At 52.8% G+C, this 23546-nt stretch overlaps 6 protein-coding genes across 6 annotated transcripts; 2 read left to right on the top strand and 4 right to left on the bottom strand.

The window, feature by feature from the left end:
- Positions 1-3148: 3148 nt before the first annotated feature.
- Positions 3149-3994, top strand: ACO1O0_005900 (uncharacterized protein; the record flags this gene model as incomplete). Its single annotated transcript, XM_083195307.1, has 1 exon — positions 3149-3994. One exon carries the CDS (start codon positions 3149-3151, stop codon positions 3992-3994), a length of 846 nt encoding a protein of 281 aa, XP_083048323.1.
- Positions 3995-4388: 394 nt separating this feature from the next.
- GPA2_2 (Guanine nucleotide-binding protein alpha-2 subunit) lies at positions 4389-5429 on the top strand (the record flags this gene model as incomplete). The annotated part of the gene is made up of 1 exon (XM_083195306.1): positions 4389-5429. One exon carries the CDS (start codon positions 4389-4391, stop codon positions 5427-5429), a length of 1041 nt encoding a protein of 346 aa, XP_083048322.1.
- Positions 5430-6161: 732 nt separating this feature from the next.
- On the bottom strand, positions 6162-7516 carry ACO1O0_005898 (DUF1996 domain-containing protein; the record flags this gene model as incomplete). Its single annotated transcript, XM_083195305.1, has 2 exons — positions 6162-7104; positions 7173-7516. The coding sequence occupies 2 exons, from the start codon at positions 7514-7516 to the stop codon at positions 6162-6164; spliced, it is 1287 nt and encodes a 428-aa protein (XP_083048321.1).
- Positions 7517-10015: 2499 nt separating this feature from the next.
- On the bottom strand, positions 10016-10729 carry ACO1O0_005897 (uncharacterized protein; the record flags this gene model as incomplete). The annotated part of the gene is made up of 1 exon (XM_083195304.1): positions 10016-10729. The coding sequence occupies one exon, from the start codon at positions 10727-10729 to the stop codon at positions 10016-10018; it is 714 nt and encodes a 237-aa protein (XP_083048320.1).
- Positions 10730-17128: 6399 nt separating this feature from the next.
- ACO1O0_005896 (uncharacterized protein) lies at positions 17129-19082 on the bottom strand (the record flags this gene model as incomplete). The annotated part of the gene is made up of 8 exons (XM_083195303.1): positions 17129-17258; positions 17307-17700; positions 17758-17941; positions 18001-18134; positions 18195-18366; positions 18416-18684; positions 18746-18935; positions 18996-19082. The coding sequence occupies 8 exons, from the start codon at positions 19080-19082 to the stop codon at positions 17129-17131; spliced, it is 1560 nt and encodes a 519-aa protein (XP_083048319.1).
- A 1952-nt stretch (positions 19083-21034) lies between these two features.
- ACO1O0_005895 (Zn(II)2Cys6 transcription factor) lies at positions 21035-23156 on the bottom strand (the record flags this gene model as incomplete). The annotated part of the gene is made up of 3 exons (XM_083195302.1): positions 21035-21946; positions 22006-22900; positions 22954-23156. 3 exons carry the CDS (start codon positions 23154-23156, stop codon positions 21035-21037), a joined length of 2010 nt encoding a protein of 669 aa, XP_083048318.1.
- Between the last annotated feature and the right edge of the window lie 390 nt (positions 23157-23546).

The raw sequence follows: 23546 nt of genomic DNA, 5'->3' as shown, positions 1-23546 counted from the left end.
TCCTTGTTGACAGTCCCGATGGGTATTCCTTGGCGTAATCGCTCTCCTTGTACGTTTCTTTAGGGAATAGCATCGCTTGGATTTGAATTGCGTAGCCTACTATTTTATTAAAAATCAGTTGGTACTTCCATCAGCATCTGTAGGAGCCATTAGAGCCCATGGGGAGAACGAATTTAATTGTGTTGTTAACCTTCCATATCAGCCGCCCATTGAGATAACTGCGCGCAGAGCGGTCTTTGGGCCGCCGGGACCGTACCCTGACATCGCTGGAACCCTTGGGCAAGGAGAATTATTCGCCCATTGGTCTCAGTCAATGATGTTTCGCTTTATATCGATGATTATAAGGGGCACCTTCGTTCTTTTGGGAGATCAATACCAAAATGAACGTATATCCCTTCTTGATCCACATTGCCTTTTTGTTGAATCTGCTGGCCCCAGTAGTATAACCCCTTGTGTCCCTATTGCTCTTTGATGCTTTTGAAGCCTTTTGAACTTTTAATGCTCAACAGGCCTTATGGTGCGCAACGAGCCCTCCCAAACGTTAGGTTGTGCATCCGTATCGGAAGTTTGTAATAAGGTGAGAGGCGGGAATGAGGTTGATTCCAACATTTGACTTCAAGGTTCTTTATTGACCAGCATTATAAACTTTAAGAAAACATTAAACCTAAATACTATTATGGATTCTCTCTGATCCTTTTATTCTTTATGTTATAGTTCTTGAACCTTCTTGAACGTGGTGCTTGTGGAGGCTCCTTCGGGACATGGGCCGTGACATGGGGAGCCTCAGAAACCCTCAGACATGTTCGTGACATGCCGCTATATTTTGTATAATAATACTTTGCCAGTCACCGCAAGTCTAGCGCCACAGAGCAGGAAGAACCCGACAACCATAGACGATGCAGCGAAGACCTGCGCATATACATAGCGGCCATTGTCTCTCGTGATCAAAACACCAGCTATAGGTGGACCTGTCAGCACAGAGAAACTCACGATCGTCTATTCCAAAGTTAGTCTTGGCTCTCACGCAGGGTTTTCCCAGCATGGCTGGGGCACTTACAAAAATCATCCCCATCCTGACTCCGGCTTTCTTCAGATCCGTTGTCAAGCTACTCAACGTGGCAGGAAACATGGCTTGCAGACCATTTCCGACAATGCCGTAAACCACAGTCCACGCATAGAGCCCTCCTCTATCCGTGATGCCAATCATCGCCCAAGCACAGATGATCGAGGCGACAGTGACCATGAGGAGAATATTCATGGGGCCAGTATAGCGGTCGGCCAAGTACGCAGGTAGAGTGCGACCTATTATCCCAACACCGTTGAGGACCAAAAATAGGTTGAACGATTCGTTTTGAGGTATGCCGATAATGTCGACACCGAAAGAGCTCAAGTAGTAGAAGGCAAAATAGACACCCCAAAAGACAAGGAATATCCCAATTGCAAACAAGCTGTACGACGCTTCTTTGAAGGCGGCGAGTTCAACGATAGGCCCTGTGCTGTAAGGAGGCAGTCTCGGTCTTGCTAGGATATTAGAGACGACCAAGCAGCCCATAGTAACAAAACCTAAGGCTCTCATGGTCCATCCATAGCCAATCTTGGGGATTAGTTGTTGAAACATGGCCGGATAGACCAAACCTCCTGTGGCGCTGCCGCATGCACAAATGCCAATGGCTAACATTTTTCTCTTGGAGAAATACGTTGATACTATTGCTAGCGCTGGACAGAACAGACACCCAGCGCCAATACCAACGCAAATTCCTTGGGCTAGAAATAACTGCCAGTACTCCGTGCATAGGGAGGCCATGAACATGCCGAGTAGAGTCACCACAGTCCCGAACACTACAGTGAATGAGCGCTCTGTCGTTCTTGAGATAAGGACCGAAAAAAAACTATTACTCACAGAAGATCTGATGAAAGTATCCTGCATCAGTAAGGCGGCCCGAGAATGTGCCAATGAAGAATACCAAGAAGACCTGCACGCTTCCGATCCATGCTACGTCCGCGTGGGAGCGATTGAGAAATTCAACATAGTAAGTCTCATAGATACCAAATGAGTTTATGTTTCCCCTGGGCCAATATCAGTACAAGTGCAGGACTTCCGCTAGCATGAAGTGTAATCACAATGTTAGAGTAGCCTACCAGGTATTCATAATGACCAAATGGCCTACCAAGACTTGGGTCCATGCGCGGACTCCACCATCTGGGGGAGGACCCATATCTTTCCAACTCGCCGCACTCTTCGTTCGCGCCAGCATTCTCCAAGTTTTTTCTCGAATATTTCCACTTTGAGAAATATCTGCGGCCTCTGGACATACTTCAACTTGGCCGTCTTTTTCGGCCATGTTGGCGAATGTTGGACGATGAGCCTGTACCACTTGGTCACCCAGAATCTATAGATGTTGGATATGCCAAGGCACTTGGATTGCGAGTCCTCCTCTTGTTCGATGGTGAATAATAGATGGAACTTGCGGACCAAATCAGTTTTCTTCCTTGGAAGTTCATGAACAGCGAGTCGACTTACCTGGTCACAATTGCACACTTAATAAGAAGGGGGGCATAAATCCGGTCGATGCTATATAGGGATGCCAAGGAGATGAAATAGAGAAGGGTGAAGGAGGTTCTAGAAGTAAGGTAGGATAAGACTTCTTAATAAGCCACCCCAGACGAATTGGAGATTTTGGCCTGTGCGAAACGCTTGCTGTGACTCAATGCGCCCTTTGGGCGACGGGCGACATTTATTGTGGATCTGACAGACCAACTGTCCAGTCTATCCTCGACTACGGAGTATATGGGCCACCGCCTTACTCGCACGCTCCACTGCGGACTGTCGGAGGCAGTTGTATGTGGACCTCGGACGTGCCGAGATAGGTAATAGGTGCTACGTACGGAGTAGTGTCGCAGGCAATTGTATTATCAAATGCCTTGTACATAATGTACGAGTATGGATACACGTACACATAAATAGCCTCCACCCCACCCAGCTTCCATTGCTATAGCATTTCAATACACAATACACCTACCCACCTGCCTACACTTCCAATTGATTCCATTCTCTGTTTGAGTGTGTTTTCACGGTACATCCAAACTCCTCAAGCTATCTCTGAAATTACGAATCCAGAGCCAGCTGAACAATCCTTTATCGCTCAAGATGAGTGGTGCAACCCAGCTCGTCTATCAACGACTTGGGGAGCGGCTACTCCATACCACCAAGATCCTCTCCATAGTCCCGGTATCCGCACTCACAGCGCCGGACCAAGCTCTCGTAAAGGACGCGCCAGATGTAGAGCACGCCGTCATTACGGATTCTACCATATTCCACGTCCAAGGCGGCGGCCAGCCCTCGGATACCGGAACCATGACCTCCTCCTCCCCCTCCTCCGATGCCGCAGCCGCGAAGACCCACCCGGCTTTTGAAGTCAAGTCGGTGCGCCAGCCAGCCCAGGGCAGCCAAATCCTTCATTTCGGCCGTTTTATCCCGACCGACGGGGCTGCTGCTACCCCCTTCAACGCGGGAGAGGACCTCGAGCAGCACGTCGATGCCGAGAAACGCAACCTGCACTCACGCCTGCACACCGCGGGACATGTTCTGAGCCTGGCCATCCACGCGCTTTGTCGCGAAGGCGTGCTGCCCCCGCTCACAGAGTTGAAGGCATCGCATTACCCCGACTCGGCCGCCGTGGTGTTCAAAGGCACCATTGAGGGAAAGCACAAGGATGCCATCCAGGCCAAGACGGACGAGTTTGTGCGGTCGGCGCGGCCCGTCAAGATCCACTGGTGGCCCATGGAAGAGCTGCTGGAGAAGTGCCACGGTACGAGCGAGGGGTTTACGCTGCCTGAGGGAGAGACAATGGGTCGGGTGGTTGAGATGGAGGGTCTGGGGAGTTATCCCTGTGGCGGAACGCATGTTCAGGATTGCAGCCAGGTGGGCAAGATTGAGGTGAAGAAGATCTCGCGCTCCAAGGGAACAAGTAAGGTGTCATATCGGGTCGTATAGCATTCCCCAGGGCGGCCTCAATTATGCCAAGTATAAAGTTTAGGGGTTAGCGTCGACGTAAGAGCCTTATAGATAATATCTCTGCTATGTTGCTTGCCCTTGGATCTATGCCGCCAGAGGAGGGGATTTCGGGGGGACCAGAAAAGTCTATCGTACCACCCCTGGACATGGTGTCGCTGTCAGCCCCAGCGTTGCTTTCTCGGGTTAAGCTGTAATCTGTACGGAGTATCCGTAGTTCTGACCGACTTAAGTACCTTATTTGTAGATCCCTCGCGTCACGTGCGGAGACCATGACAACAGCTGTATTTGATGCCATCAATGTAACTCCCAACATACCCCCCAGCTAAGCAGTCCAAGACTCCAAGCCGCTCCATCCAACCCCTCCCACATCACTATGCTCAGCGCCTTTACGAGGATCTTCACCCACAAATACAATACCAGCGCCAGTCACCGCCACTCCGCTGCCATCGACGCCCAGCTCGCCATCGATCGCCGGGCCAAGCGCAACATTGCGCACATCCTCGTCTTTGGGCCAGCTGGGAGCGGCAAGTCGGCGCTGTTGCGGCTGCTAGCCCCGGATGAGAATGCGTCGAACATCACCAAAGATTCTATTCCCGATGACGGGGGCGGAGTTGAGGGGGATTGTTGCAGTACCTTGGGCTCAGTCACGCTCACTCCAAGTGAAGATAATATGTCGGGGCAGCACGACGTGGAAGAGAAGGACGAAGGCAAAGATGACATCCTGAACCGTCGCACCACCGACCCCATCAACGAGGTCCTGTTGGAGGGCCCTCGCACCCTCCGCGTCCTGCTCACCGAGGTGCCTAGCATGCTCAGCCGCAAGGTGATGCACCAATTTGAGGGTTACCCCGCCGCCATCGTCTACCCTCTCGACCTATCCAGCTACGCTGATAGAGCCCCCACGACCCCTTCGGCCTCTTCCTCGCCAGATCCAGCACCGGTCCCTCTAAATCAACTCCAAGCCAGCCTGGAAATACTAGACAGCTTGCTCTGCAACCCGGGCTTCCGTCCAGCGGTGGTGATTGTCCTGCTCACCAAGGCAGACCGGCTAGCTACGAAGCTGCAGTCGACGCCTTTCAAAAATTCCTTCCCATCGTTTGAAGGCGACGAGACAGTGCGCGGCGTGGCAGAGCACGTCCTGTCCCGGGTGAGGCAGCTCGATGCACGCAGCCTGGGGAGAAAATTGTGCGTCTGTCCCGCGGTACTAAACCTAGCCGAGGAGGATAGCGCAAAGCGAGAAGCTATGAGAGCGGGCGTGTTTCTCTTTGTAACCGAGATGGTGATAGCTGCAAGTTTAGTCATGGTATACTGTTTTGGAACCTCACCGCTGGAGGAGGAGGAGTTAGAAGTAGCAGATTTTATTGTAGACGAGTTGGCAAAGGGCGCGTGGGAAGGATTAGTCTTGAAACGGTGAGAGTCGAAGAATCTATAAGAGGATTTGGCCGGGTGAAGGATAGCTATATGGCGGATTCGTACAGGCACAATCTTGCAACAGGTGATTTTTGTGATGCCCCGGTAGGGAAAGTCTCTAGGCAGGGTCGTGTAGTATCCGATCTACTGGGAGTTGATAGGAACGGCATCGCGACATTTCGCAACGGCTCGAGCGGTAAATGACGGGAATGGCAATCTATATAACATTTGAATTCAGTAGAGAAGTCGTCCACAGGTAAATAACAACGACCATTGCAATAATATATCTGGTTTATTACTGTGTCCATGCGAAATTGCAGGATGAAAAGTATCGGCGGCCAAGGGTTGCTCGTACTACTACATGTACTTATATTCAATGTTCTCCTCGTACTATACCTAGGTACTTTACGTTCACCATGCTTGGTGTACACGAAGGTCTTGCCGGCCATAGTTTAAAGTCAATTCGGTCTCAACATACAAACAATTGGTATCCCGCGATCGTCTCATAAATCCTTGACACAGTCGTTATTCAAAATCCTTTTTCCTCCCAAACAGGCCCGCCCTTGGCCATCAAACAATGGATATGGGCAGCAGCTAGCAGGAAACCCAACAAAATGCATGTTATATACGTGTAGTATAACAATATGTTAACGAAGTGAACAAGTCGTAGCTCAGGAGCAAAATTTCAAAGACAAGAACAGCGCATCCCACAATCCCCCCCACTGCAAGCCCTACTCTACAAGTGATGGCGATGAGTGTGCAGGTGCTGGCGGGCATGCAAATGGTGGTGACGGCGGTGCGTAGCACTCCTCCTGAGGGTCGATCCAGACATATCAGACGTCGGCAACGGCGTCGGCGTCGGCTCCGCGGTAGGCACGGCGGTAGACTCCGGGACGGCGGACTCGGAATGGACGCTCGTGCTGGGAGCATCATCGACGCCGTATGCCCACCCCCTGTAGGGGTTGTCACCCGGCAGCTTGGGCAGCACGCCGTCGATGGGCTCGTCCACTTCCGAGGGCTTCACGCAGGGGGCGTCGTTGGGGGTGACGCCGGGGCACGTGTGCATGCCGTCGTGACCGGTGTTGCAGTTGTCAATGATGTTCTGCAGCGTGGGCTCGTCCCAGCCGGCGAAGAAGTCGCCGTGGGAGCTGTAGCCCGTGGCGTCGCCGTTAGAGAGCATGAACGGCTGGACGCCGGAGCCGGGCTCCCAGCGGTCGTTGAAGGCGGGCGTGTCCCAGTAGACCTCGAGGAAGATGTGGGGGACGTGGATCCAGCCCTCCGGGCAGTTGACCTTCCAGTTGCCGGCATCGGTGGGCCAGTCCATGTTCTCAGCGTAGTTGTCTAGGCCAACATCGGGGTTATAGCACGACGGGAAGTGGACGTCAGCGCGGAGCGGCGAGTACATGCCGTCGCAAGCCCGGTCAGGGAAGCCGATGCCCGACTGGGGGTCGCTGCTGCCAATACCGGCCATGGAGCCGTCTGAGTCGGGCACCCAGGAGGGAGGGTCGAAGACGTTGTTGAGACGGGGGCACGTCCACTGGACGTTGCTGATGGGACCCTTCGAAGGGTCTAGGTTCATATTGGCGCCCGTGTCAGGGACGACGCGCCTCATAGCGTCGCCCGCAACCATCTTCAGGCCGGCCGGGAAGGCCTTGATCTCGTCGTCAGTGGCATCGAAGCTAAAAAAAAAAAAGGTGAGTACAGAATTTCAAAAAGAGATGCAGATAAGGGACATGATGGGGCATACAAGTAGTAGACATTGGCGTAATACATGTTGACTGACTCAACCTCGTCATTGTTGGGGTCCTTGAAGTACAGAGTAGGGAACCAGTACGCGCTATTGTCGCCCTGGACCTTGGCTGAGGTGCACTCCGAGTTCATCAGGTCGTCCTTTGTCGCGCTCTTGTGGAAGCCTATTCCGCCGAGGACGCCGTGGACATGCTGCGAGTCCTCGCCGGGAGAGACGATGGGGTCCATGCGACCCTGGGTGACCATGCCGTTGAAGCGAAGAACAGAAAATGTCTGCTGGTCTTTGGCAGCAGCAAGCCCCGCCAGGGCTGCGAGAGCCGTAGCACCATAGATGGTCTTCATGATGGCTGGGGAATGTAAGACAATGTTTCCAGCACGTTGTCAAATGCGGTGTGTGAAAGCCCGGAGAGAACGTTGGAGGATAATGCTATAAAGAACAAGCGTCCAACGCAAATCAAGCAGTGAAATGTAAGGAACGTAATACCCCAAGGGGTCACCGGCTGGATCGGTGGTTGGAAAGGACAGGACAGAGCCGGAACAGCTCAATTACGCGGAAAGCGAGACTGGAATGGAACGGGAACGAGGAATGGGAAAGCACACAGAACATGCACGGGATTATCTACATCATGAGCACGATGCCCGCTCGAGGGCCTGCAACCACACCGGAAATAATCATGCAACTGAGAGCGATGGCCCATGGGCCTCGAACCTCGTCTCGATGGCATCGAGTTTACTGGGAATTGGCTCTCCTGCCGTGTTGGTGAAGCCGAGAATTAAATACAGTCAGCCGCGCCTGTTCTCCTGTGCATGGCATGTAACGTGTTCCGAATCCTGCGATGGCCTGGTAGGCAATATTCGAGGCTGCGCCGCAGAGTCGAGGTTAGGCTGGACGACTGTGACCAGAGCCGATGGTGTATTTGATCCCACGGTCACAGGTCCCCTCACTCAGAATGAGCCGCGTTTGGCTAAACAAAAACTCAAAAGGGATGTGCGAGGCCATTTCAAAGCCAGGGCCCCAGCAGGGTCATCTTGGTCTCGACTGCATCGCAGTGGGATGCTCGGTGGTGTCGCACGTCTCAACACCGAGAGGGATCCCGAACATTGCCCAAATAGGCAGTTGGAGATGGCCAGGGGGGTCCACAGCTGATGTGGGTATTCCCACCATCCCGGGATCCCAGACCTGGTCGTGTCATTCCCACTGTCATTGCGCCCTGAAGACGTTCACACACTGACCAATCTTTAATACTCCGTCCCAGCAAGGGGCCAACCTGGTGATCCTCCAAGCATGGTCGGCCGTCGTGTCATCCCATGACCCAATTGGGTCTGGCAGCTTGCAACCATGCTAGGGTATTTCTGCTCTAGTTGCATGTAATCCACGATTAGCGAGAAACTCCACGAGGGATCGTCAGGAACGGATTGTTAATGTGAAGATGTGTGATATTTCTGGTACTGAACGTGGAGCGGCAGAGGCTTAAAACTGGGGTCTTATGCGTGGCTGTATTGACAAGTCCATGTCTGTTCCACTAATATTTGCCTGGGAATGGCGCATGCACGGAATGTTATAACTTCACGGTGCTGGACAGCATGAGCAGGGGACAGTACTCTCTAAGATTGTCAGATCTTGAGCCCAAGGAATTCAAATTATTTAGATACTTGATGGTTGAACATAAAGATTCGATTTGATTAGAAATGTTGAAAATAAGGTAGAACCCAACTTGAAGCCAGTTTTCATCTCGCAATATCTTCTCTTCCTTACATTAGGCATCCTACGCAGAAAAGTTCCACTTAATCCCAGCAACGAAGGAATTTATTCCGCATTCCCGTACTCTTCCGTGACGAATTGGGCCCTGATCGCGATTAGGAACATTATGAAATGCCCCGAATGAAAGACTAGGATGGAGCTCCTGACCTAGTCTGCCCGGGTGCATCGGCGACGCCGGGTACCTCCACACGTTACTACCTTCCAGTCAGCTTCATTTGCTGGGCTGAGGGTACACAACGCTGAAAATAGATGCGGGTATTGTGGACTACCCTACACAGAGAAAGATACTGGTCTCAGTTGTGTCAGAGAGGCGAGAGTCGAGAGAAGAGACAGAAAACGCGCTCGTCAATATAGCACCACGTGGGTCAGTCGGATATTTTCAAGTTTTTGTTTGTTTTACTGTAGCTGGTGGAGAGGCACATTCAAATGAACCTTGGGCTGATAAAAGGGAATCTTTGTAGATGTTGTGTTAATCTTGTGGTGCCAAATCTAAGCTGGAATTCAAGGCTGCGATGGGTTCCTTCCCGAGTATAGGATATCTCCCAAACCAAGCTTGCTCTCCAATCTTGAAAATCTTTCCCTCTTGATGTATCAGAATACCTAGATATAGAATAATGATATTAAAATCTCCACATCTCCCCAAATAGGGAAAACTCCCCGACCCAATCGCCCGTTTCCTTTCGAAACTTCCCAAGACGGACTGACATGCCACTATCTTGGGAGTCCATGGAAGCCAGGGCAGGCCCTCATACTATTTCATCAAGCCCAAGAATATTCCAGGAGTTGCAAGAAAATCAGACAGTCACCTGGCATTGTGGACAATCATTTTTTTTTCCAACCAGTTTTAATTTCTCAGCAGCCAAGGCGGCAATGACTATATACAAATCAAGCAAACAAACTATTTTCTTCGAAATTATAAAAGACTTCCAGGTCCATCTCTCGTGACGATCAAAAAGAGCACTCGTGACGATTCAAATCAAAGAAAAACAAACATCAAACTCGTCCCTGGCCAAAAAGAACAAAGGGGGCCTCAGTGACAAAAACCCCCCTGTCTAATGGCGAAAAGAAGAAAGAGCCACTTAGAGAGGGCAGGCGGAGGCAGCCATGGTCCAGCCCATGAAGCGGTTGGCAACATCGGTGGCGTAGCAGGCAGTGCTGGTGAAGCCGTTGTTGAGGTCGTTGAAGTCGACGGAGCCGCTGTTGTACTTGCGGGCAGCGCCGTAGTAGGCGCGGGCGCTGTCGCCGACCTCGCCGACGGCAGACTCGAGGGTCTGCTTGATGCCGTCGCCGTCGGCGGTTCCGGCGGTGCCGTCCTGGATCATGAGGACGATGGTCTCGTAGGGGCAGGGGTTGACACCGGCGCACATGCCGGAGCCGTTGTGGGACTGCATCAGGCCCGGGTTGATGACGCCGTTGTCGGTGGTCGGGGCGCGGACGCAGCCCTTGCTCTCCTGCATGATGATGGACAGGATGAAGCGGTTGTCGACGCCGGTCTCGCCCGAGACCTGCTCAATGGCGCGCTTGATGTCGTCGGTCTCCTGCTGGGAGTTGTTCTCGCCCCAGCTGTTCCAGCTGCAGGACTGCATCATGAGAGGGGAGGCGGCTTCCCAGAGCTCCTCGTAGGAGGGCCAGTTCTCCTTGGCGGGCCAGCCGGCCTCGGGGCTGCCGTTGCCGGTGAAGAAGGTGTAGCTGTCGACGGCGCCACGGGCGGCGAGCTTCTTGGGCTGGCTGGTGGGCGCAGCGGCGGCGAGGGCCGCGAGGGAGAGGGCAGCGGTGGCGATCTTTCCGTACATTTTGACTGTTGGTTGTTTTCTTGAAGAGTGTCTGAAAGACGTGGAGGTTGTTTCAAAGAGGGATTGTAAGGAGGGACTTGAAGGTGAGTTGTTGGTAAAAGGAATGTAGAGTCTGGATGACTTGATGTGGAACTGATGCGCCTGGCAGTGAATGAGAGTGGTGAGGAAAGAAAAAGACCGAGGGAGGAGGGGAGCGGCTAAAGCTTTTATAATGGGAATGCAAGGGCGAGGAGGCAAACAGGATCTGAGGGACTGGTGAAGAGAGGCATCATGTCTGCCTCCAGCCGCAGATGGTGCCAGGTGCCAGCAGTGCTACCAGGTGCTAGGTGCCATCAGCCCATCGCCTCGACCAGGTGCCATCACCGCCATGCACTCCCATGCACCTGTGGAGTGTTTCCTCTCTGGGACGGTAGTGGCAGCCCCTAGAGTACCGGCAGCCGGCGAGATGCTGCCGACCTGGGCGGTGGGCGCCGGATGGCACTGATGGCACACTGTCACCATCCAACGTCACCATCTGTGCATGGGGCCATGGGGTCATGGAGTTGAAGGAATCTTCCTTGTTGCCTCACGAAGCTCGAGGTTCCGAGGCGCACAGGCCAGGAGGCTGTTCTGCCGGATCTGCCCTCAGTTTCCCTACAAGGCTGTCCCTGTCAGCATCAGGAACGGGGGTTTCCAAATTCCAATCCTCCTCCAAGAGGCTTGAAAGTTGAGGCGATTCTGGGTGGCTTGGATGTGGCATGCATGTAAGTCGGGGACATGCAGGTTCTTTGGACCCCAGACCCGTGTGGATCCGGTACTCGAAGGAGTCGTGTAAGTAACCGCACTACCTTCAAGGCTTTATTCGATACCACATCGTGCAGGTATGTAAGGGTCCAGCTGTTAGTGCAGCCTGCACAGCTCAAGTGTTATCCAACTGTGCCACCCCCACACTTACACACTCGGCCTTGGCCCTCATACAGCTCAAGCAGCTCTTACACTCACTGGGCAGACTCGGTCAGCCTATACTTTTGGCGCCACGATCTTTTGTCGACACTTCATTTTTTTTTTCTTTGCCATTGCGATCAAGTGATTTTTGCACATGTGTCCAACGTGAAGCCATCCTTTGTCTCAGACAGCGGGCAGCCGGCAACCAAGCTTCCGGATTGGTTGCATGTACCTGGTACGTTACACTCCAGTCAGTCCTGTCGAGTGTTAAGGGGTTCAAGAGTACAACTCCACAAAGGATCAGGGCTTACCCAATCCATCCACGAGTCCCGGCTGCCAGGCTGCCCCTCGACGGCCAGGGACCCTGTTGGGAAGGTGAATGGGGTTTTCGGGGATTATTTACGAATAGGAACGACGTGCTGGTGTCTCTCAGCTCCAGGCAGCGGCAGCCTCGGTGGTGCTGAGGGACTCCTGAGGGAGGGTGGATGGTCGCTGTATTCCTCCAGCAAGAAGACATTCCGGGCACGGTTCTCTCCGCTGTCTGACAGTAAGACACGGCCAATTGACTGCATCCCAACAATCGAGTATTCTGAATAACGGCCACGCTTGGGCCAAACATACTACAAAAATCCCAACCCTCGATGTAAATCATGTGAATCATGGGCCCGGCCCCCGTCCGGCAGTGGAGTCCGGCGTTCGCAGACGACAACCCGACATACATGTATCCGTACAATTACTGAAGATAATGATGGGAATGCGACCCTGATCTCACATTGATCCTATATCCCGGCGTGCCCGGTTTCAACCCGCCCCCGGTGCCTACTGCGGGGTCCCGACTTCAGCGCCGATCCAGAAGAGAAGGTGACTCTAAAAAACATGGGAATTGCGAATCCCACATCACCGGGTGGTCTGACAGCCACAAGTTACAACCACGCCATGGACGCGCTCCTTGTAGCGAATGGCAGATGGGATCATGCGCCCGAAATGAATTCAAACTTATTCTTAATTATAATTTGATACCTCTTGTCAGCTAATGTCGTCAGCTGCTCCCGAATTGCACTGTCGGTACAATTTCGCACGAGGCTGGCGCGCTGAGCAACCATTTTCTGATCCTCAGTTCCTTATGAGGGGAGTCGCAACGTCGGAAGTATTGTGAGTAAAGCCAATGCTACCTGTCCATATTCCTCCCCCGAGGGCCTCGATCGCGATCATCGCTGTCCGTCTGTCCTCCAGACATGCATCATGCATGCCAGTCTGATCCCATTCTCATCTCGAGTTTCACATTTAGACCTTGGGCCAACGCGATGCTGGTGGCGAACTGGAGAATTGACGATCGTGGCCCTCGCGGTGGCAACCGTCAACCATGTCGGATGAAATCCAATTCTTCACATCCATGGGTTCTTCAGAAAACAGGGGCCTTGTCCGTCACTAGAGTATGAGCCCCAGATTTCTTTTAATAGATTGATCGACGTGGAATAAACTACTCTGTGGACCTCGTCAAATTAACTAGACGCTGCCCGTCATCGGCATACCACATGGTCATGGGTTCATGCTGCTGGGACTTGGGAGAGTCATAGTCGTCATGGCACATGCTGGCACCCACAGTAACACTGTCGGGACCGGCCCGTGAATCATGATACGCACGTACGGTCGAACGACCTCTGCTTAATGAATACCACTGAATCTGTTTCAGATCTCTTCAACACTGTTTGCAGTGTCTCGGATGTTGGGGAATCATGCACTCGGATCTTATTGGGGTGGGGCTTCTCATGTGACCGGATGATCAGATTCAGAGACCACAAGTCGGAGGAGGGTATACTAGCTTTCAATAGTTTGATGAATAATATAAATTCTGAGGCACATAACTTATGTATCACCTGTCGGCTTCTTACCAATTTCTTTCGCAGCAATACAGACAAAGCTCGACAGAAGGACGATTTCAACGCCAATGCTCGCAAATTTCCTCATTATTCAACGCCACAGCGCTCAGCATCATGATCAGACGCAATAAGATGACATCCCTTCAATGACTAGGATTCCATTATTTTTTTATCTTCATAAAAGGGTATCAATTCAAAGGTCTAAGCATCCATCCCGAGAATAGTCTAGGAGCTCTTCTGCCCATGCGCCGACAGCTACAACACAAGTCATATCGAAAACTCCAATTTGCCGTGTGTTAGCAAGCTGCGCGCTAATCTATATAGACAGGAAGACGGGCCTACTTACTATATCCGCCACATTTGCGCGACTCTTCGCGGCTCTCCCAATCATCCCCTCGGAAGTTAAGCATGGCATCAACGCTACTATGACTACCGCTATACTGTCGAGGCCACATCGAGTTGCACGCGCTCTCAACTTGATGGCTCCCGTCCACAATTCCAATGTCGTCCCAAAACTCATATTCAGATCGCCAGTCTGGCCAGTTGGTTAGGAGTATGTCGAAAGACGCTTTCGATGTCGGCCAGCTGCTCCCTGAAGTCCGCGGACGGGCTATGGCGAAAGGAATAACACCCGTGGCGCCCATATGGGTGCTACCATCCCGAACCGTATGGTGATATACGATATCACCGGTCTCTCCACCTTTCCTCGCAAGACTGCGAGTTATCACTCCCTGAGATGCTGCTGGTCGTTTCTTGATCCCCATGGCCATCCTCTTTGAATAGCTATCGGAAGGATCCATGCTTTGAGGGTTGATGTAGAGAATTAGGTAATTGTGAGCAATGACATTTGCGAAACAATTCTGAGATTTCTATTAACGACCTTCACTAGCTACGCCATCTTATATCGCAGCCCTCGTTCCTCTAGCTATGGATTACTTGACCACCTGGAATATGAAGTCATTCAATCATCGGTACAAACATGGCGGCGCAGATCGCGGCCTCACGCAAAATTTGACTCATCACAGAATTCCCAGGTTTTTGTATGGACCTAGGTCAATTACCTGGTCAAAAATGGCGATCGAGCTAGGTGCTGCAAAAGCCTGGCCTGGCCACTCTGCCCCTGCTTCGAACAATAATGCATCTTGAGCCAATCGCCACATTGAAATTAGCTAATGCACAGAGTTCTTCTTATCTTGCTTTCGCCTGCTCACGTGGGAAAGTGCATGTAAGGCAGATTCCCCGTGGGGTGAAAAGTGTGCCCAAGGAGCTGGGTATTGCCATCTACTTATAATTTCCGTCATGGCCTCACACAAATCCGCGTACTAGGTACTTTGGGTCAACAAAACTTGGCTGCCGAGGGACGGCTAATCACAAGCCTGGGAGATCCTACAAGTTATGCGGGCCAGGCAGCGTGGCGGCGCTGGGTTGCAGGAGGCGGGTGATGATGCCTGTAGTTGGCTGCAATAGTTGGTTGCCTCACTATCAATGAGGCCATTGGGCTGAAAGCACCCTTGTTAACGTGAGGCCAGGATTTCCAGTCTTGGGACAAGTCCCAGCTACGCTAATTCCATGCGCTATAATGGAACAGACAAACTTTCTAATATCTAGTGGTGATAACTTAGGCGCCTAGGCGTACCTACTTAAGGCACTCTCGTCCCTCACGACCTCCCTCACTCCGATCCCCTAATTCTTCATTCATACTCATCGCCACAATGCCCTGACCAGCTAATGAACTGCTTCTGAGTCACAAAAATTCAACATTCGGTGATCTCGATGAGCGAATATATCTCAGAACTGAACCATGGTGGGCCTATGGCCTACGAACGGGGAAGACCATGGGGGGACCTCTCATCGGTGCAGCGACCGGGTATTTTCCTCAGGAGTCGATGGAGCAAAGGCCTAGTAGCTAATACAGACCAGATGGCTCCCGGTCTGCACAGTCCTCGCGGTATGACATGATGCAGCAGAGCAGCAATCAAACACACTGTGGTAGTCCTTGCGATGTCCTCGACGACCCAAAACAGATTTGCCTGCCCGCGGGGGGCTCTACACCGTCGCCGATGGGAGCACCATGCCCTGCGTATAGCTTTGTCGTCTGCAGGTTTCTGCACCTACTCATGCGTCTGATGATACTTTGGATGAGCCGGGGAGTCGGGTGGGGTGGGCGAGCTGCCCTGGGATGGAAGAAGCGTCTGAAGAGCGTGTCTGTCAGCATGCCGTGGACAATCGCACCGGCGCTGTTAGTGTTGTGGAGTGTGGTTTGGATGTTCTACTACGGTCCCTTCATGGGATACCCTGTTTCTGATGATGGTACGTATTGGTTTCGATACACCTTTCAGCTGGGATGGAGGGCTGACAACCATTCTTCTCCGCGAATGTAGAAGACACCAACTGGTATTTACCGGAACAGACCGCCATCGTTGCCCCTGGCTTTGACTCTGAGGATGCTCCTTCATACAGGGCTGTCTACATCAATCCCAGCTGGTTACAAACCCCCTCGATAAGCGATCTCACTGACAACACACACTGGTGGTCTGATTTATCAACGGTGGCACCTACTAGCACAATTTCCAGTGACGACGATTTCTCTTCGCCATCAGGTCACACCTTGGATTCACCCGCCTCCATCAGCACAACCGACACGAGCACCACTTTCCACCCCAGGATTGGTAGCCCATTCTCAGATACTGCTGCGCCCGAGCCACTGCCAGGAAAACCAATCACGAGCGACCCGACAGGGACTCGCTTCCCCTGTCTAGAAAAGGGCTGCTCCCACCAGTTTAGCAGTCGCAAGGACCTCGTTCGCCACTCCAACTCTATGCACTGCAATAATCCGGAATCCCGCTTCAGATGCCGCTGTGGTAAGACAGACTCGAGGAAGGATAATCACGACCGACATGTGCGAAACTGCCGGCGAGCCAAGACAACGCCCTGTCGTTGTCGGTGTGGAAGAGAATCGATGGAAGCATCGGATCACCTCAATCACCTAGCGCATTGTGGCAGACAGATTAGCCATTATTAAGGCATTATCACTGAATACACGTACGATTAACCTCCCGTTTTCTTCCCCATGTCATTCGCAGGAATATACGTAAAAGTCATGCCCGGCCCCATCGTGCCCCCAGCGCCAGCATATGTCCTCCCCATGACACTCGCCGACGAGTTGCCCACCACATAACATATAGGCCACTTATAGGCTCATACTTTCCCTCCTTAACCTCTTTTAGAGCCCGGGCGCGCTCATCCGTCAGGACACAGCCCTTGGACCCCAGATCGCCGGGCCAGATCCTCACTGCGTAGAATGGCGGCTTGGCGATGACACCCAGATTGGGGTTGGGCTTGTGAGCTGCTGGATACTGTCTGCCTTGATCATGAGCCCCGAGTCCAAGGCTGACTAGGGAGTGTTGCCGGGCATGATCCTCCTATTAATTTTTCTATTTTTTCATATAATAGAAAAGCATAAGAAGAGGGATAAACGGCATTAATAGCTCAGATTGAATTTTTCCCTAGCCCCTAGTAGCTATACTACTCTTAATTTCTTCTAGAGTTCCGTAGATCAAAGTAGTGACCCAATCGCGCTACCCCCCTTATTTGTTTAGAGTTCGGCATCGGGAGAAATGATTGGATTAACCTGTTTTCTCACTTGAGATGCCTGTTCGTAGGCGAAGGCGGCAGCAATCAAATCATAGTCATCCCATCTGCGACCTACGAAGAGACCACCGAATCTAGTAAACGTTAGAGACTGAGCAAAGAAACTCGTGGCAGGTACTTACGGTACACGAGGACCTGTTATAACCAGGCCGCTAAGCTTTCCTCGCTCGATCGGGGTATCCTCCGGATAGAACCCGAGTGGGACCCCAACGGTAGGACACCCGCCGATGTTAGCGCTCGCGTCGACACTCGATGGCACGAATATCAAGTCACACTCCGTTCTCTTGAGAAGCTCGGCAATTTGCAAGCCCATGAGATTCCGCCATTCCTGCGACTTCTTGACAGCCGCGGACTGTGGGTGGTACTGTTGGCCGAGCTCCTCGCATTTAAGCCACTCGTCCACGCCCCGCTTCTCATTTTCCTCCTCATCCGTCTCTTGAGTGTATTTTATGAGATCTTGTAAAGTCTTGATTTCATGAGGATTGGTAGTATACGCCGATAAGGTCTTCCGCATATCTGCCAATCAGGGGTCAACAGAAGGTATTGCGGAACAAGAACAGGGGTCGGTCTTACTCTCACGTAGGCCAATGCGGAATGCAAGCGTCCATTCCAACGCCTCCGATGTCGAATAGTTCATGTCAAACTCCGAGAACCTCACATTGTCAACGATTGTGGCACCCTGAGCCGTCATTACGTTCAGGGCTTCGTCAAAGGCAGCATTGACGACAGGGTCATCCGGAATGAGGTGACGTGGGACCTATGAGTTCATAAGAATCCCTATGTACGACCGTCAAAGTTGAAATATTGATTACTTACTGCAATGCGCTTGCCTTTGAGACCTGAAGAAGTACATGCATCGGCAAAGTTTGTGTCTGTGGGAGGCTTCCGAGCGTTTTCATCTTCGCTATCTCGAGGGTCAGACTCGGTGAATGCATCGTTTGGGTCGGGTCCTGATAATGTGAGTTTCGAATTTGTGAAGCGCAAAGAATGTAAAATGTCTATGGACTGACCAAAAATAGCAGTCAGAACGGTCGCCGCGTTACGAACACTTGATGCCAGGACGCCCACGGTGTCTTGCCATTCGCTGACGGAATATACGCCGTACCGAGACGTCAGACCGACAGTTGGCTTGATGCTAACCACTGCTGAACTCTGGGCGGGAGTGCTTAAGCTTCCAGATGTCTGAGTATGTGTTAGTGATGTCAAGTCACATAAAGACATAACGACGGACCTCTGTGCCCAGTGTGGCGGCCGAGAGACCTAGGGAAGCGGCTACAGCGCTGCCCGAAGACGACCCCGCCGGGTCCTGGGCCTCGTGATATGGGGCAAGGCACTGGCCTCCTACCGCGGACCAGCCCCCAAGGCCCAAGCGGGGATTCCTATAGTTCGCCCACTGGGTGCCAACCGTCTTGCCCAAGAGTACCGCGCCCTGTGCTCGAAGTCGGCGGATGACGGTTGCTTCAAATGAGGGTACCGCACCCACGAGGCCAGAGCAGCCATCTGAAGTCACAGGTCAGCATGCTGGTACGGAAATGCACATAGGATGTCCATGGAAGCCCACTGGTTGATTCAAGGGAGTCTTCTGTCATAAAGAGATCCTTGACGAGGATGGGAATTCCGTGAAGGATACCCCTGGCCGTGCCCTGGGATCGCTCTTGATCCCTTTCGCCGGCTATGGTCAGAGCGTCCTTGTTAATCTGGGATACAGCATGAAGTCGTGGGTTGACTTGCTCAATGCGTTTTAGATACGTCTGCAGCGATGGATTTCCGTCTCAGCTTGCATAAACCAAACAAGGGAAGATGATTTCTACCTCAACCAGTTTCGTAACGGTGAACTGGCCGGCGTCTAAGCCTCCGAGAAGGTCGGAAATGGCGGCATCTTGCAGCTTGATGGACATGGTCGACGATGGTCTGTACCAAATGATGTTGACGAAGCTATGGAAGGGCGAGACGCCGGGATTATGCGTGCTTTATGAGATGAGTGGATGGTCAGGATAAGAAAAGAGTCAGAGGAACAAAGTTTTGTCGCGCATGCTGTAACAAAAAGCGATGAAATCGTTCGCAACTCCGAGCCGGTACCTTCTTTCTACCCCGCCCGCCTGTGTGCGTTGGTCACATCACTTGGTCACTCACTCCAGCCCCTGTTTAATTCAACTGCTGGGACTTCGCATCTACTATCGTGGGCTAATCAGGTCACACGCTTAGCTTGGTCAGCTGCTGTTAGGATGCTGACAGCAATTTCCGTTATTAGGTTAGCTACTTAATGTTTACTTTTTAACCCCGGCTTCTTCACTGAAATATCCCTAGTCATTATGAATCATAGCGCGCTCTAATCCGATCTCGAGCCCTTATTCGCTCATCTCTGCCAAGAAGTCACGATAGTCAAATCCAACAGGGGTTTGAGTATGCATGTCTCCTCTCTTCTCTGTCACCTCTTGGCTTCTTTTCCTCCGCTTGCATACACTTGCTGTGCTGGTGCTTAATAATTACTTTGCTGGTCATCCGGTTACATGACACATCCCGTCTTGAGTCCTGTTGTCCCAGTCTGGATGTACCTCTACTCTGTGGTACCTCCCTGTCACCTTTTATATCTCCCATATCCAATTCGCCCACACTGCCCAACCAAGAACAGCTAAGATGCTAAGTTTCAGCGAAGACCGAGGCTCGCAATATGTGGGAGGTTCATATTCAGCTTTCACGTGATTGATTCTAGCCATTTGGCAAATTTCTTAGTATCTCACTAAGCTTCACCTCTGACTGCACAAATATCGTTGCTCTATCTGGATCTTTGCCGACTCTTTGTTGCCGCTTGCCCATCTCTCTTGACACTCCTCTTTCGCCAATCAAAGCAGCGATCCACAGGGACAGTGAATATCCCCCCTCATTGTTGTATTTGTGCATGGACTGAATGGCGGCTGGCCCACTACCTGGACAGCTGGTGACACTAATTGCTTCCAACAGCAAGGATCCAAGGCTTCGGGTACAATGTAAACTTCTACTCTGACTGTGAGAATGGGAGCATCACTGAATTCGGTGAAGCTTTTTACAGTGATCTAGACGTCAATAGGAGGACACCACAGGTACGAGGCCCCATTGTGTCTTGCCTTGGCTACTATCGGCCCATCCATCAAGCGGCTGGCTCCTCGTGTCGTACCTGAAGCAAAATGAGAGGTCCATCTGGTTTATATGTCACAGCATGGGCAGTTTTGTTTTCAAGAGAGTATGCAACTGACTCCAAAATATGACTGCATATCCAGCTAGTCACTGATTTCTTTCTTAGGGTATTTCCATTGCGAAAGACCCTAGTTAATCAATGCTCCATGTACCTACCGGTGTCACTTTTCTGCCTACTCCCTACATTGGGCCAGATAGCATAGGTGTCGGGAAGACTCAACTAGCCCTCAGATTCATGGACGACAACGCTAATGTATTTACCTACTAATTCTAGGTATACTCGAACACAAAGCATAAGATTCGCAGGGCCCACGACTCTATATCTTCCAAGATTTGACAGGGCACAGCGGCGGTACAGCGCAGCTCGAGTAGGTAATGCCGGGAATAAAATGATACGTACGGATCCCTGAGTCGTTAGTATCCGCAATGAATACTACCTGCCTAACATCGGGGATTCGGGGTATTGGTACGAAGTACGGATACCAGCCTATTGGATTCAACTAGACCCTGGATACATGTGCATGTTTCAGATGTAGGTATTTGTCCTCCTAAGCAACTGCAATTGAACAACGCCCAACTTTAGCGACATAAATAATTCCAGGTTAATAACGCCAGCTGGCAATCTATAACTCCCGAGTCAAATTCACCAAATGCAAAAAAATGCTCTCCAAAATCATCATATCCAAGTCGGTGCCGGAGTGCCACTCCAATCCACCGTCGCCTCCCATATCATGGTCAGATCCCCAAAGTCGACCATCTCCCCAGGCACATGCTGCGCATACGGAGCAGCCTCACTCTCCGCTCCCCCCGGCGACACCCTCGACACTCTCTGATCAGACGTCCCCCTCGCAGACATCGCAACCGTACCCCCAGGCGTATCCCCCGCTGCCATCCCACCACCACCGCCACTCATAGAGGGCGAGCCACTGCTCAGATCCGCCAGCACCCTCGCCATGTTCGCCTCAAACTCATCCCTCTTGCTCTGGAACGCAGGGAACCGCTCCACCATCCCCCACAGGATGGACGAGCACGTATGCAGCGTCGACTCGAAGGCGCGGAACCCGACGCAGGCTCTCAGCTGCGCCGACGCGCCGTACCCGCGCATCAGGGCCGTCCCCGCCGACGACACCAGCTCCACAGCCTGCCAGTACAGTGTGAGCTTGTTCTCGAGGAAGAACCGGCGGTGCAGCTGGACGATGGCCATGGCGGCGTGGGCCATGGCGACCCACTGGGCGCCCGAGAGGTGCGGGTCGTTAGGCGACGGCCGGTACAGGTAGAAGAGGGCCGTGTTGTAGGTCAGGTCAAAGGTCTCGATGACGATGCGGTCGCGGATGTTGAGCCTGTCGCTGAGGGGGATGGCCGCGTACCACCGGTCGATGCGGTCGCGCATCTGCTGCTGCCACTGTTTCAGGGGGATGGGTGTGTGGGCGGGAGAGGGCCGCTCGTAGAGGACTGTTCGCATCTCGGACTGCATCTGGCGGTACTGGAGGAGGTGCAGGCTGACAAGCTTGGAACCCGAGACTTGTGACGCGGCTGCTGTCGCGATGCCCTCGGAGGTGATCAAGCTGTCGTCCATTTCGCTTGGGAACTAGGGCCATGTAAGTTTCCATACTGCCGACATCATCTTATAAACACCATCATGCCTACCTTGACGTCTATAGCCCCATCCGACAGACACGTCGGTATCGACTTTGCAATCGAGATGTTCCTATCCATCGAGTACGCCACCCAGAACGCCCTCCTCCGAGTATCCAGCCTCAGCGCATCAACCCCCTCCTCCCCCGGCGGCGGATCACGATGCAGCCCCAGCTCCACGGCCAGCCGCAGCGCCGCGCCGACCGTGTTCCAGACGGTCCACAGCGTCGGGTGGAAGTAGTAGAACTGGCCCACGAGCAGCAGGGCCTGCACGCCCTCGACGCCCCCCGGCAGGCCGGCCTCGGCGAGCGCCGCGGCGGCGGCCTTGTGGTAGCGGTCGGCCAACCAGGTGGGGATGCGCGTGGGGTCCTGCTTCTGCATGGTCAGCAGGGCGATGGCGAAGACCTCGAGGACGAAGAAGACGGCGGTGCGCGACTCGGGCGTGGTGTGCGTGACGGCAAGGTTGACGGTCCGGGGCATGTCGTAGACGAGGGCGAGCTTGCGCGCAAAGGTGGGCTCGTGAAGGAGCGGCATGCCCAGGTTGGCGCTCTGGAAGAACTCCCTGACGAGGTTCCCTGCTGCCTCGCGCGTGGGGAGCGTGATGGGGCCGGTGTCGAGGTTGCCGACAATGTCGCATGGGGACCGGTGGGAGGGATCTTGTCGCCCTTGGGGGACCTGGTGAAGGAGGATTCTGGACAGCTCGGCCTCGGGACCTGGTGGTCTTTGATTATCTATTCCATGGCCCATGTCTGGGGCTTTATGAACTGGCGATATCACTGGATCCAGCAGCGACTCTAGAGAGGCCGATTCAGACGGCGTAGGAGGGTCATTGTCTCGCTCTTGGGGAGCCGTGTCGCGGAGTTTGGCCTCTAGATAAGCCACCCGCTCCTCTAGACTTTGAACATAACTATTATGATATCAGTTGAGTAGAGAGATGAACAAAGGTGAGGGGGAACAAACCTCCGAGGGACCTGCCGTCGGGCAGCAGGCTCATACCCATAGCACTCGACGCCGGCGTTCTCGCACAGGCGACATCGCGGCAGCTTCTGGTCGCAGCGCTTCTTCTTCTGGCGACAACGGACGCAGGCGGCGGTTCCCGCCTTGGATCTGGGTCTATCTTGGGATCTGACCTGGGGGCCAGGGGGTGGAATCGGGGAGGCCATGGCCAGGGAGTGATAGGGGTGTTGGTGTTGGTGTTGGATATTTGACGATGGCTCAGTTGGTCGTGGAGCTCCGTGTCGACTTCTTGGACGGCCCATTACCTGGTCAAGTGCATCACTCATCAAGGATTTGGATTTCGGTCTGCTGCATGGATGGTATGGATGGCTCCATGCGGGGGCATCAGGGGTCTGGAGTGGGCCACCGGAGTCTTGGAGCTTTGGACCCCGCTGATGGTGATGGCTGGGGCTAAGAAGTGATGGTGATTCCCGTGACATGACTCGGCTATGATTTGAATCGGCACAGAGTACGGGTACGGATGATTCATAGTGAATTATATGGGGTAGGATGGTGGTCGGATTTGCGATTGTTTAAACTTGATGATTCCATCCCTG

Source organism: Amphichorda felina, assembly GCF_050947745.1.
Source record: "Amphichorda felina strain 45539 chromosome Unknown scaffold_6, whole genome shotgun sequence".
NCBI lineage: Eukaryota > Fungi > Ascomycota > Sordariomycetes > Hypocreales > Bionectriaceae > Amphichorda > Amphichorda felina.
The sequence above is the reverse complement of the archived record's forward strand: the minus strand, read 5'-3'. Positions and strand labels throughout refer to the sequence as shown.